The 15,468-nt window shown below is 38.5% G+C and overlaps 1 protein-coding gene across 1 annotated transcript in view; it reads right to left on the reverse strand.

The window, feature by feature from the left end:
- Window positions 1–3,697: 3,697 nt before the first annotated feature.
- Window positions 3,698–15,468, reverse strand: part of LOC116776942 (protein single-minded) — a 34,360-nt gene continuing 22,589 nt past the window's right edge. Inside the window, exons 2-9 of the mRNA XM_032670250.2 lie at window positions 11,397–11,618; window positions 10,859–11,034; window positions 10,467–10,582; window positions 9,707–9,827; window positions 8,474–8,652; window positions 5,107–5,213; window positions 4,877–5,024; window positions 3,698–4,808 (exon numbers count right to left, since the gene is read on the reverse strand). Of these exons, the coding sequence (XP_032526141.2) occupies window positions 4,325–4,808; window positions 4,877–5,024; window positions 5,107–5,213; window positions 8,474–8,652; window positions 9,707–9,827; window positions 10,467–10,582; window positions 10,859–11,034; window positions 11,397–11,571 (1,506 nt within the window). The 5' untranslated portion in view covers window positions 11,572–11,618 and the 3' untranslated portion in view covers window positions 3,698–4,324. The remainder of the gene's footprint in view (window positions 4,809–4,876; window positions 5,025–5,106; window positions 5,214–8,473; window positions 8,653–9,706; window positions 9,828–10,466; window positions 10,583–10,858; window positions 11,035–11,396; window positions 11,619–15,468) is intronic.

Raw genomic sequence — 15,468 nt, forward strand, 5'->3', positions numbered from 1 at the left:
TACATGCCTTTCATTATATAAACCTGGCCGGACATGGCTGCTGTGAAGTGTTCGAGGTCAGCTCAGTGTTCAGCCTTACATCCAGTCATGTGCTGCGGGACAGCTGAAGCCAGTGTTTATACTTTAGGGCTCTCAAATACAAGACGATACTCAAATGTTGCCATTACAAAATAACAATGGTTCAGTGTTATAATTAAAATAAGTCTAGATTTATAGTATATTATAATTAGCACGGCACAGATGGCGCCACTTGTAACAACACGCGCTAGATAAAGTTATTCTTGATTTGGACTCTTGCCTTAATATATTGTAATGGAAGAATCTTGGAATAGTTTAATGTATTTTTTTTTTAATTTTCAATTTCTAGATAACAAAGTCGGATAAATATCTGCCAAGGACAGACTGAACTTAATTTTGTGTTCTAAATTCACTATTCTAAATATAAATACTATTTATTTTAAATTTTCTTCATAAAATTCGAAAAAAACTTGCCAAAGACTTAGACCAGGTGATATGAACTTATATCGGGATTGTTAGAGTGTACACCATAGATGCTACTAAGCACTGCACACCCTATCCATATAACAACTGAACCTATATTGTTTAATTCTTTCTTGCATACTTTTAGTCATACATTACGCAATACTAATGTTTACAGACATTTAAAATGACATTTGATTCACGATTTGTTAAAAGTGCCATCTAGTAATGTAAAAACGAAACATCGGCCGCTGCTAACTGCTAATGCCGCTATGCAGCCAGAGCGGCGCTGGGCACAACCACTCGGTGCTTATTTTGCAAGGGCGATCTACAAACCTCGTGTCGTATGAGAAAATGTTTGCATGTGTGTGTGCTAAAGTCTATGTGTGAGTGTATTCTAGAAGCACTGCATACTTTTTATCGTTTAAAATCTCGTGGAAAGTCCGTTAAGTGTCAAACGAAACGGAGCTCTCTGATTGGTCGGTGAACTGTTCATATATTTTTTCCGCCATTTTGTTATTATTGAATTTGTCATTTGTCTTTCTAAGAGCAAGTGAATAAGTTTTAAGTAGCTAATTAGTAAATAGTGAATTAATTTAGTGACGAATTATGGAAAATTATAGCTGTGAGCTCCGTGCTGGCGATGTGTGTTTAACGAAATTAATTACGAGTACATTTTCAATATTGTCGTTTGATAATAAAATTAAGATAATTTCAAAGGGACGGTGACCAGTTGAGGGTGAACTAAAAGAAAGGTAAAGTTATTCGTTTTAATAAAAGTATTATGATAGTTTTAATCAGCTAGCAGGTTGTATACACAAATAAGTTATATTGTTTTCCTGGTTTGTTGTTTTCACATAATAATAATAAGAATGTTTGGATCTCCACTGGATATCCCGATTTAAATAACTTTTATAAAGCGGTGATGAACAGATCGTAATCGTTTTAAGGTACTTTCGTGGCTCAGAGGTAGTTGCGAGATACATTACATTCATTTATACATTACGCGCGAATATTATCAATGTTTAAATGAAACTAATATTTCCGGATTACATGCTCCCGACGTTCCGATTACTCAGCAGCAGCCGTGATCACTGCGGACATCTCGTCTGCATTATAATTATAAATTACGTGTAGTAATACGAAAATATTAGTTTGATATAAATGAATACTTGCGAAAGACCTCATATTTTCAATGTTTTAGAAGAGGGAATGGTAATTAAAATTGGTATTTTTCTTTCAAACATATTCTACTCACCCTATCCCACATCTCTGTGCGCGCCCCTGCTTGTGAACACTAGTGTGTTTTTCCAAAACATACGACAATGTTATATTACTTTGATTTAAAGAAACTTTGATACAAATAAGCGTATCCTCCCACAACCGTATGTTGTCTGAGATTATGGAGGTTGACAGACCGAGTGATGAGTGAGTGAGTTAATTATTTAATCTATATAAGGATAGCTTTCATTGCCTTTGATATTAATAATTCTTATTTATAATTAACAGCGTTTCACAGATTCTTTCAATATTAATAAAATACATTACTAAAAATTTTCAATATTATCATTGGGGCCATCCGTAAAGTGCGCCACACGAATTTTAAGTCTTGAACCCCTTCCCCCCTTGTTACAGGTTGCCACATTTTTATAACCCCCCCTCCCCCTGTTGTGACGTCACAGTTATGTGAAGTTGGTATTTTTTTTAATTTTCAATTCACATCCAAACTGCGTTTTTGTAATTTAAATTCTATTATGTGACGTCACAAAACTCTTGCCCCCCCATGCCCCTTGTCACACGATGTCACATTTCGGTGGTACCCTCCCTCTCCTTTAACGTGCGACGCACTTTACAGATGATCCCATATCAAGAATACTACCAAGGGCCATATTGAATGTTTCCCAGATATAAGTACAAATCCGTCTACTCATTGTACTATGTATCAGGATTGACTACTACAAGTACCCAGTTAACTAAATGGTTAAACTTAAATGTGGTTAAATAAATGCATCAGACAAGTCTTCAATAAATAAACATTATCTAACGTTTAATTTAAATAATAATAAGAGTACCAATTACCTGGCAAGTACCAATGTGATCTTTTCCGAGTCATATGTACTTTCTAAGAGTATTCAGACAACACTGACGACGGTGAAGGAAAACATCGTGAGGAAACCTGGTCTTATAATTTCAAATTATAAGATTGAAATCGCCAACCCGTCTTGAGCGAGCGTGGTGATTAATGCTCTAACCTACTCCATGTGGAGAGGCTTTCGCTCAGCAGCGAAATCCGATAGGCTGATGATGATGATGATGAATATTAAAAGATTTTCTTATGGTTTATATTAATTAAAACTTTGTTGTTGTTATATATTCCATGTGATAGTGAGCTGTTAAAAAACTATAGTAATATTTTTAGTCATATAGAGGTTTTAAAGTCATTTTAATTAGGTCTTGTCTGAGTGGACAGCTCTTGATTTTTCTCGTTACAGCCAGTAAGAACGCATAATTTATTAATTTCAAGAAAATGTAGTTTTTTTTCTTAGATTTGATTACGATTTCTTTACGATGAAGTCTAAAATTAATTAAATTTCAATAAATTTGATAATTTCAGCTTTATTTGTAGCAGAACAAATTCAAATCATATTATTTCTGTCAAAACAAAATTCTAACAGTCGTTAGGATAAAAAAATCTTAAAATAGACTTGGAAAACATGGAAGTTTCTAAATAACGCCATCTATCTTTGGTCTCGGTAACAATTCTGTATTACGGGACTTAATTGCCTTTTAAATATTGCTGTTTGATATTAATTCTTAATATTTATTATATTTACATAATTTCAACCTCAGCAAGCTGTTAAAATTCGATATTGATGAGGCAGAGCATAATGCACTCTCAGTTAAGCGACATCTGTTGGTGAGTTTACTCCAAAGTCTTATGCTTCTCGACGACAGAGGGCAGGGCTGATCATAACACAAACCGGTTACAAAAACTAACGAGATGATAACTGATTTCCCTTTTGCAGAAATATGTTTATATTCATTATATAGAGATATTTTTTAATACTTACTTAAAGGCCATTAGAATTAAACTTTGACCCGAAACGTGATAAAAGAAAAAAAAATGTATGCATGTATGTCCATGAGCATGCACCGAGAACAATATCTCCAAAACAGACAAACGCATGACAAATGAAACTGCTCGCTTGATGTAAACTTGTTTATTTATCATAAATAATATGTCTGTATTATCACAGCGGCTCCCCGCGACACTCACACGACCTACACGCGACCGGACTGTCGCGACACGACAGGGAGGGGGGAGGGGGGCGCCGCGAGACTCGGCACAGATTGTAAAAGGAGTAACTTAGACTAATTAATTTATTTGTTCATTAATACTGTTTCCTCTCCTCCGCTATCTTATTTACAGATTATACAAGTCTAAAGCTATGAATACACTATTATTGTCGCTAATTTGATATTTGGCAGACGCCTAGAGACAGTGTGAGCTAGGTTACAGCGGCTCACGACGAACGAACACACGTAGATATATATATATGTATATAAAATCATATAAATTTAAAATATAAAATTCGACGAGCCAAATTATATCACTATCCTAACCGCGAGTTAGCGTGTCGCACTAAATACGGACAGTCTGGAGTGAGTCACTGAACCCTCTCGTGAGGCGGGTCAGGGCGCGTCCGCTATCCGTCCACTTCCCACCGACCTGACCTTGCGCGTGTGAGTCTGTCTTGACCTTCGCCCTCAGACACTCCATCTCCACAAGCTATCCTCCGCGCTGTCCCCGCTCGCTCCGGCACCGCTCGGCCGCCGCCGGCCGTCAGTGCACGTACTCGTTGCTGTGGAACTGCGTGTTGTCCACGATGACGCCGGCGAACCCGTCCGGCGCGGCGCTCGGGTTCTTGGCGAAGCTGCTGAAGCCCTCCGCCTGCCTCTGGCCCTGGGCGCCGTGTCCGTAGAACGAGATGAGGTTGGTGTAGTTGTACTGGTTGACCTCCGAGCTCTCCACCGAGCTGCAGGAGGACGAGCTCGCCGAGAACGGCCGCTGGTTCTGAGGGTAGACGTAGTTGACCACCTCCGGTTCCGCGTAGTTCTCGTAGAACATCTCCTGGTAGCCGTTCTGGTAGTCCTCGTGCGCGTCGTACGAGGGTATGACCGGCAGGCTGTACTCGGGATAGCCGTAGCCGTCGCCGAAGTCCTCGCCCACGGGGTGCGGCGCCTTGGCGGCGGGCGGCTGCGGCTCGGGGCTCGCCTTGGGCGGGCCCTGCTCTATGTTGAGGACGAGGTTCTTCTCCTCCACGTCGCTGTAACGGGCACCACACATCAGACCTCGCGCTCACCGCCTCCCTAGTGAGAGCGAGCCGGGACCCACCTGAGCACGTAGTTGACGGACACGATGCAGTGCGGGCGCGAGGACCGGGAGTTGTGCACGATGGTGGCGTAGCTCTGCATCCACACCCAGCCGCCGGACTTGGTCAGGAAGCGGTAGTAGCGCGACGTCACCTGGCCCTTGGTCAGCACTGCGGAACACACGGCTCATTAACGCAACCTATCCTTCTCTCTCTCCCTCTCTCTCTCTCTCTCTCTCTCTCTGGTACTCACGCGTGCAGTGCGAGTATCTCATGTGCAGCACGTCCGTGCCGTGGATGTAGTGGTACAGGGTCTTCTCGATGAGGTCCTGAGGCTCGTAGCCGGTGAGAGACGCCACCCTGTGACATACAGTAGTAAGGAGATATGGTTCGCTTATACAAATCCCCTGACTTCGCTTAAAATAAACATGTTATATATATAAATGCATATCAAAAGTGTATCTTTTTTTGCCTGTTTGTCTTTTACTTCCCGATAATCTTTAGATCGACTGCACCGATTCTAATACGACTTCCACTGACAGACAGATACAACACGGAGAGACTCGGTCTGATATCATTTTATAACCTATCACACAATATATGTACGTTTATAATAAAATCAAGTGCTTATAACTTAAGTAATCTAAGTAAAACTCTTCATTCGGTTGAACCCGCACACTAAGCCCGGTCCAGCGCCAGGCTGTGCTCGCGAGGGTGCTCCGCTCGGTCAACAGGCGGGGTGACATCAGACACGCCGCGCCAACCAATTACTCGCTAATGGTTTCAGTCGAGTGTGTTTGTTAAAAAATCACACGCGACGCCTTTCTTTTTCTGCTCGTTTCGTCAACAATTAAATTTCAAATTACTATACAATTTGTTTACATTCACCATTTTTTTTACCACTATGCAGGCTCGAAACAGATATTTTTTTAATATTAAACGTGTCAGCAAAAATAAACATAGGCTCAGCCTAGATCGCTCGCATCGCCTATAACCAAGCGAAAGTCGCGTCAGAATCGGTCAAGCAGTGTCAAATAATCGCTTCTTAAATTCTGCCAACGAAGTCACTTCCTCGAGCAGACCTCGAGGACAAACGAAACGCTGAGCAGACGAACGGTCGCCGGGCCGGCGCGCGGAGCGGGGAACGACACATGCACTGACACGTGACCGAAACGATAATAAGGCTGTTTGATAAATAATCAATATATATATATATATATAATTCAATTATTATCTTTATTTCAATATTAACTAGTTCTTGCATCCGACTTCGTCGTGTACTTTTAAATCATGCTCAGGGACAAATGTACAAAGTGCTATAAGAACAGACGCGTTGGCCAACAGCAAGGGACGTGTATGGTGTGTGTCACACGTCATGCACTAGACGACTGTTGTGACTCGATCCTGAAGTAACCACACGGAGTCCCGGGATAAATCATATCCCATGTCACATTCTGCTATATTATCTTTATTACCGTAACGTGTCATCAAAATTAATTCAGTAGTTTTATAGCGAACGAACAACAAACGGTCACACAGAGCCATAACTAAAATCGAGTCGTACTAGATACGAAAAGTTTGGACGTCAGTCGTTCTAGTTCACGTAAATCTCTACGTATTCTACGTGTTACGTAGTTAGCTTAGTAGGAGTTGAGGAGCATTCCTCGTCGGTGCCCAAACTGGATAGTTAGATAGAATACGCCATAGACGCCCGAACACCTGGCGTCACATGATACGCAGCTAGTTTATACCGACATGCAAATAACGAGGTGACGTTATTCCTTTGTCCGTACGTCAGCTCATATCTCATCAACTTATTGAGGATTTTCTGGCAAATTTTATTTATATATTTATTGGTGACCTTGCTTTATATATTGAAATAGATAATAATTTTGTACTTTTTGTCGAAAACTACCTACCAAAATTATTATAGCAAAATTTTTGCATATTGCTAAAGATTTACTAAACTGATTTCGATGTAACCTTTCATTAGTACAGCTCAAGGTTAGGATACAAACAAATTACATTCTGTGCATTACAACGCGTAGTTCCGGGTTATAACACTAGTATCCTGTGTTTTATCTAACATAGCTACATTATTCTTTACACTCAAAACTAAATCATTGTCCAGGCGAGCAAAGTCGGGTGATTTTAAAAAAATTGCCTTACCGAAACTGATTAGGTACAGCGAGTTACTAAATAAAATAAAATTTTACTTTGTAAATACATATTGAAAATAATCTTACTATCAGTTTTAAGTGTTTATAATCTAAAACGATGTTACTGTCAGTATGGCGTTTCGGACTTTTGATATACCTACCTACATATGTTACACTGAACGCGGCGAGATTATAATAATTGCCACAAGTTCGTATTGCACACGAAATACGAATAGTATCGCGTTTCCCATTCAATAACCTACGTTTATACTATAGGTGCGTGTAGATTTATCAAAACTATTGACGCTCCGTATGTAGTTACGACTCGCAATTCATATAAACGCGTAACCTACATTTTCGCATAGTAAAGCTCTGTTACGACTGAACGACAGTATTTCCCGCCGACGACTCGTGTTAGGCAATCGCTATAAACAAAAACGCTGACTTTGTCCTGCATTTTATTGACATTTTTTTATTTCAAAATCTACATTATATATAAGTACAAGTATATTACATACTAAAACCTTCCTCGATAATCACGCTATCGAGTGGTGATAACTGTTTGATAATCGGTGCGGTAGTTTTTCCGTTTATCGCGAACAAACAGACAGACGCGGCGAGGGAGTTTGTTATATATAATATATATATATATATTTAGCGAGCAAAGTGGCGGTATTCGCTATGGGTTTTTAAGACGAAATAAAATCTCCACAACAGAGTCCATTGGAAACTCAAAGGCCCGGTATTGTTCCCGAGCGATACGTTTCTCGGAACATATAAATATTATTGGCCAGTGTCGCGACGATACACACGAATAGTGATGTCATCTTATCGATATTCATATAAAACATAAGCTATACATCCACACCGCTATCTGTTTAAAAATATATATAAAAAAAAATTGCGAGTTCAACATTCGTTATCGACACTTCATATATGCAAACTATCGATAAGTGTAGTCACATCACTAGTGTTAAATCACTTCGTCTCGCGCCGTTCTGCCTTATTAAAAACACGAATAACATATATATATGTATACGTCGCGGTCAGCGCTCGTTAAAACCTATCCTATAAAAGATTGGCTTTGTTTTAAATTTTGTATTGAAATTTTCAAGAACAACCGCTTGTTATACTCGCACGCGTGAATTGCTGAACGCATTTTGGTGTAACTTTCCCTTATTATAGCTCAGACATCAGACTGCCGGAGGCTATATCAATAAACTCCGTGTAACGCCGGGGTATAGCCCTAGTATAGCGTACCGAGTTAGTAGAGTCCTAACAGTCGCTTAACGCCGCTGTTATTTTGAGATCACATTACTCCTTTCCCTCCGAGCGGACCGAGCCGCGGGGCTGAGCTAGTCGCATAAACCGTCAGCGATGAAACTTTGTACACTTGTAGACGTGATAAGAGAGCTTCAATGTCCGTCCGTGGTCTCATCACTCCGCGACTGCTGCACTCACCTGGCGTCCAGGAAGATGAGCCTCATGTCCAGCGAGGCGCGGAACATGAACATGTTGGAGTGGAGCTTCAGCTCGGTGACGGCTGACGGCGGGAGGGAGTGGCCGACGGCGACCAGCCCGAGAGGAGCCGTGCCGTCGCCGAAGCGGCGGGCGCGGAGGTATCCAGAACAGTGGATGACCTGGTGGATGACATTCAGTTGTCTGGACTTGTCACTGTGTATATACTTATAGTCTATACATGTTAATGAATGCCCGTCCGTTTGTTCCGGATAAACTATGAAATGGCTGGACCGATTTTTACAGGACTTTTAATGGCAGATAGCCGATGTTATAAGGATTGACTTGTAACAGTGACCCGGGGCAAATGCGGAACTAAAGTGTTTTTAATGTTTATCTAAACTTAAATAACATTATTTATTTTCAACTCGTGTCAATACACTATAGCTCAGTTGAAAAAGCAACAAGACATTACATCCCGGAGGTACAAGGTTCGATTCTATCTGACAACCAATAAGTATGAAATCAAAATCACATAACCTGACCTTTTAAAATAACACCTCGGACTTGCTTGTATGGAATTAATTTAATATCAAGCTGAACACGATTAACTTAACTACCAGTGATATAAGGATTGTGTTAGGGTAACATGAAAAAAATCCCTACACCACCTTCTTCTGTGTCGGTTAATTGACTCGCCAAACATCTTACGACCCCCGCATATTTGGATCCCAACCCCCGTCACCCTCCGTGACTGATTGCCAGTTAAAAAATACTGTTGAAACGAACTCGAGCTCAAAAGATAAATAGGATTTTTTATAGAAATATTCTAAAACATCACTGTATTGTTACGTTCCTTGGTGCTTGGATTGTAATTAATATTTTTATATCCTTAGCACGTGTCGAGCGAGGTTTTTTAACTGTTAAACTATAAGTTTGATCGCCAATTTAAGAACTTTACGTATTCAGTTTTATTATATATTGTTATTATTTTTTTATAACTGAACATATAGTTTTCTTTTATTTTAACTATAATTGATCGATTACTTCACTTTCAATACTGTAATATAAGCGTTAGTGTTTAACATTCAGTGACACACACACATGGAGGAGTGTTCACGGATTGATGTATTGTGTGTGTGCGTGTGTGTGTGTTTTATATAATGTAATGTATGTCTCATACATTTCACATAAAACATATCTTCTTAAACTCCTTCTCACAACTACACTCCTTACCTTATACCCTGACGTGGTGAGGCCAGCGTTCCTCTTAGCGAGGACGCACTTCATCCTGATGAAGAAGGCTCTCTCACACTCCACGTCCACGTTGGGACTCCAGGTACCACCTACAGGATACCTGAAGGAATCGATAATCAGTTAAGACTTTTCGAAATTATTGATTGATTGATTGATTATATGTCAATCAATCAATCAGTAATTTCGAAAAAATTCAAACACACCTTCATCTCGATTTCGTGATCACGGTTATCGTAAAGGAACCGAAAGGGAGAGTTCATGTAGAGATATAAAAAATAATAAAAAAAAAAGTTGCATCAGAAAAACATAGTTGACATTTGAAGGAAAAGCGAGCATCTCAGACATCAGTCCTACAAAGCAAATTTTTTTTAAGTATATAAATCGTCATAGAGACAAATTAACTAGTTTTTCACTGATAATTAATTTGGAGATATATTTATATATTGACTTGAGCTGAAGAAAATTGTTTGTACTAATTTGTGTTTCGGTTACGCGTAGACTTGTATCGTTTTCTCGAAAGTTCAATTTTACTTTCATTTAACATTAATAACTTTAATGAAATAAAAATCTCAATATATATAAACAATTTTTTTTCTGCAATAAGTCATTAAACCTTTATAACAGATTCCAATACAGTCGTATTAAAATAAAGGTAAACAATACGTGTGTGATATCCGTTTGAAGAGACATCGGTTTTGGCATTATTAAATCTTGACAACAATCAGACAAACATACATACCCAACGGCCGGCGGTCCAGCATACGTGTGCGGATGCTGTAGGCTGAGCACCGCGGACATCTCCTCGTGATCAGCTTGGTGGATGTACTCGTATATAGAGTTCCCGGTCAATTCCACCTGCGGTATAAATATTCTTAATATAGACTGTGGATTGAACGCGTGCGTACCACACAATTCCAATAGATCGTATTTGGACGATTGTTTGAGCTTGTTGTATATGTTTTTTTAGATGATATGTTGGTTACAAATTAATTCGACTAAATCGGATGCAATGAATTTAAATATTATACATACGTATTGTGTTTTGTTACTTATATAATTATTTGCATTATATACTTCTTACGTTACCTTATTGGAAAGGAAAATATACATACTATAAGGTCTCGTGATTACCTGACTAAGTCCGAGATGAACGGACGCCGTCTCACTTATGTACATAATCTTTCCATCTGGTGACACCACGAATATAAACCCATCGAGGGTCTGCAGGAGATGGGATCCCAGCTCTCGTATTGAGAGTTCCCTGGGCTGTGGTGGAGGAGGGGCGGCGCCCCAGGCGTCTCCCAGACCTAGATATATTTACAGTACTATTGAACCAGATGTATGTTGCTAACCTAGATATTAATATGAATATTTATAAGGTAGTCGCCTTTAGTATGTAAAATTTGTCACGCCTGTACTTTAAAATGACTTTGTCGTAACCCCTGCAATGTATACACAGCGTCTTGAAAACATACATTATGTAATATATATGTATTTCTGTAAGCTGGTCGAAGGTGTTACTGTAAAGAAACCTTCATGTGATTACAATTTAAGAAATGTAAGGAAGAAAATTATGATTTCTTGATTCTAAATTGAACTAAATATGAGCTCAATGTCTGATTGATGTGAGATTTGTTCTGAACCCTTTGAATTTACAACTGAAACTCACCATCAGGGAAGACCTGCCTCATCTTCAGGTAACTTGTGGTGAGCCGTATCACCGAGGCCTTGTCCAGCTGTGAGGTGATGGCTGATGGTAGTGGTAACAGTTTAGCTAGTTCGAGGAACTCAGCGTTTTCCTTCTCCCTCCTCGAACGTGCCGCGTTCTTGCTCTTCTCCTTCATGATGGCCGCGTTGAGGGAGAGCGGCCGCGGAGATTCCTTGCGGCAGGCTGTTTGCCAAAAACAATTCAGTTGCATCATTTGTTTATACTGTTAGCAAAACTATGATCGTCAGAATGCTTGCGACTGTCCAACGCTAACCGACACAGCCTTGACAAACATCTATCTGTCAAGCATCGGTGCCTTACATTGTAGTTAAGATGTTAAACGTAAAGTTAAGACGAAAATTGAACTGTTTTCAAAAATTTATATATTTAAACAATAGATTAAATTGGAAATTATGGAGGTTGCTTATAGCAGAGTGACGAACAAATAATAATTGTCAAACAATCAAGTTGTCAGTTTTTTCAGTCTCAAGTGAGTCCTCCGAATTCATATTCCGAAGGAGGACAATTAATTCCTTTGGTTGGGGTGAAAATTTATTACGTACTTATTTGAGATTTTATCTTTCTTCTTAGATTTTGTATGTTTGAAAAAGCTAAGAATTATAAGATCGTTTCTTAGAAACTTCATCACTTAAAGATCGATACTCTATAATTGATTAAATCTTTCACTTTCGATATTATAATATAAACATCACTATGTTTAACATTCAGCGATACACACACACACACACACATTGACGTGACAGGAGTGTTCACGGATTGATGTATTATATATGCTTTTGTCTGTTTGTGTGACAGTCATGGTAGTGTGTGTGTGTTTGTGTTATATAATGTAAAGTATGCCCCATACATTTCACATAAAACATATCTTCTTTCATGTAAACTATAACCGTGTTACGTCACAACTACACACGTTGAATCAGTTCCCTTTATCTTTATAGATACAAATGTCTTTCACGTGTCACGTTATGTTCCTGTCTTTTAAAATCTTTATAATACTAATTTCAATATCAATAAGTTAATACATTTTTCTATTCAACAACTTATTGTCTAGTTAGCAAGACTTCCTCGAGTGCAGCGTGGGTTCAAAGAGGTACAATTAATTCTATGTATGGTACATTACCTATGTAGGGTACATTGTTCAACTATAGTACGCCTCATACATTTACTATTCAAATTAAAAATCATGTAATCTATATCAAAATACTTATAGATCTGTCGGTGTGTTCACATTACGATACAACTCGTCCCTGTGTCTCTATTACACCGCACGAGTCACATTCGTTGTGATCCAGGACTTCATACAACGAACAGCGCTGAGACGTCTCCATTCAGTATGGAGTTACTACAGCGTCAACAAACACACATTCATATAAACGATACGTGTTCAGTTGTGTTTTCTTGTGCATACGAAAACTAGCAAAATATAAATCGCGGACAGAGTCGCGGGCACCAGCTAGTGTTGAATTTTTTTTTCCTTTCATACGACTCCGCTCCACGCCTGATGCACTCCGGGATGCAAATCCCGTCATCAGAGGACTCATTTTATTATGCATTCTATCTCAAGATGCGACGGAAAAAACCCTCGCGGCAGGAAAACGACATCGGAGCCGAGAAGAGATGGCTATAGAATTAATTGGGAGGGATTTGTGTTTATATTTATATGTACTACTCTTGGCCGTGAACCCGTCAGCTGAGAGAGATAGGCATATAGTGTGTTAAAAAATACATATAGTAACCTACGTTGAAGGCTTTTCGTTTGAAACAACCTAGATACAGACAGCGCCATCTGCCGGGCCGGTTTGTGAATCTAAACCACCTGGGGCGACACGCGGAGGCATACAAAAAGATTCATTCAAATCGGTCCAGCCGTTTAGCAGTACAGTGTGGCACACACGTACAGGAGAGTTATATATAAGTGGAGGTTTGTAAAAGGTCATTCGTGATCTGCCTGGCTGTGTTTAAAAGCTGTCATTTCGCGTTTTTTTTTTGTAATTTTAACATGTCAAACTAAACAAGGACAGTTAACAGTATGTATAAAACAACACACTAAACGTTTCCCGTTTCTCATTCAATAATACGTTAATACTACGTGATGATTTATGTATGAAAAACGTTAAACCATCCGTATGTAGTCACACAAACTTGTGGTAAACATACAGTTATTTATTATGGCTACGTCGATACTACCACGCGTTACGTTATACTCCCGTAATTGCGTTTAGTAAAAAAAAAATTAAGATTAGGTAGCCGACTTCAAAAATTGTCTTTGTATGTTCGTTTGTTTAACTTCCTCAATGCTGTATCGATTTTGATAATTCTCTTCTCATTTAATAGTTATGAATTAGGAAAAAGAAGACGTATCTTGCTATCTATAGCCTAATTACTATATAGGTCAAACAATACAGAACCAGTCTAGTTTGGATTACAAAAAAAAATCTTCAAACATTTTTTTTTAGTAAGATTTTTTTTATATGAAATACAAGTCAAATAATCCATTATCTTACCGACTGCATAAAAACGAAAATTTGCGAGGACGCATACATGTTTGTTTCTCTTTCAAACAAAAACTACTGAACGTATCTCGATGAAACTCTACAGTGCGATAGTTACAAACGAAGTCACGTCAAAATACACGTTAGGTATCAATAAACAAAAATCAACATTCATGTGTATAACTTTTTTGGGCAGACGAGAGTCACGTTGAAGAAATTTTTGAAAATTATTAAAAAAAAAAAATACGTAAACATTATCGTCTTCTTACGTCTATAAATAAAAAAAACATATACGTTTCCCCAAATCTCCCCTTTTAATACGTACAAATGGCGCTGGCGGCTTAAGATCTCTAACATATGGCCCCGTTTGTGGTACGCGAGTAACTTATGTTTCGTATAGATCGGTAGCGGTCGATGAGTAAATGGTGATGACGCGCACGAGTAAATATGAGTAAAACAAATAAAAAAATACAATGATTTATAAAAAAAAAAAACTATCAAATAAAAAAAAAATAATGAAAACTTAATGATGGATATTCTTTCATATATATTTGATAAATCTTATTCATATTTATTATCGAATAATAAATACCGTGCTCTATCAACAGAGTTAAAAGAAATACTTACTGCATGTGTAACTTATTAATGATGAATATGACATTGAAAAAAATACTTAGAATATTGAGAAACTATAACCAATGTAAGTCTCTAATGAGAACATTGACTCGAAACCTGAATCCCATCCGCGATCTATCTGTAGAGCGAATTACATAGAAATCGGTGCAGACAAACCAAAATCATTTAAGAAAAATTTTATATATCACTAATAACAATACTAATAATGATAAAAAAAATACACTTACGATACGCCATAACCAAATCCTCGCGAATATTCAACGCACGCCGCAAGGGATATTTCATTTTTACAAAATTAATATACAAGTGTGAGAAAAAAAAAATTAATATCAAATCTCGGACATGGCCCGTCAGATCGCCAAAAAATTCGCACCACCCCGGAACAGGTCCCGGTGACAACTGAACAGCTTCCTATGTACATTAGTCGAAATCAGCTTCACCTACCTGTACAATGACACCCGCATAGCCATTGTTACGTAACAGTTATTGTAAACAAATAGACAAGGAGGAAGAAAAAAAGAACAACAAAATATTCATACGAGATCATTGTAGATAGATGGAGATGAGACGAGATAAGGGGAGATTTGTTTTATAAATTTTTTTTCGTCAGACATAATTTTATCTAAACTTCCACATTAAACATAAATAGGTGCATTGAGTTTGGCGAGTGATTTTAATAATCAATAGATTTCGCATTAGAGACGATGTGTGTGTGTGTGTGTGTGTTTGTGTGTCTTTATAGCAACAATATCTCGGTAACACGATACAGTACCATCTGCGTTTATTATGCGCGGGCATGGACATGAAGCTATCGAACAGTGATTTGCATATCACACATCTTGTAAGGAGATTCGGACACAAAAAAAATACATACGGAACCCAAT

This window comes from Danaus plexippus (genome assembly GCF_018135715.1).
Source record: "Danaus plexippus chromosome 29 unlocalized genomic scaffold, MEX_DaPlex mxdp_36, whole genome shotgun sequence".
NCBI classification, from domain to species: Eukaryota; Metazoa; Arthropoda; class Insecta; order Lepidoptera; family Nymphalidae; genus Danaus; species Danaus plexippus.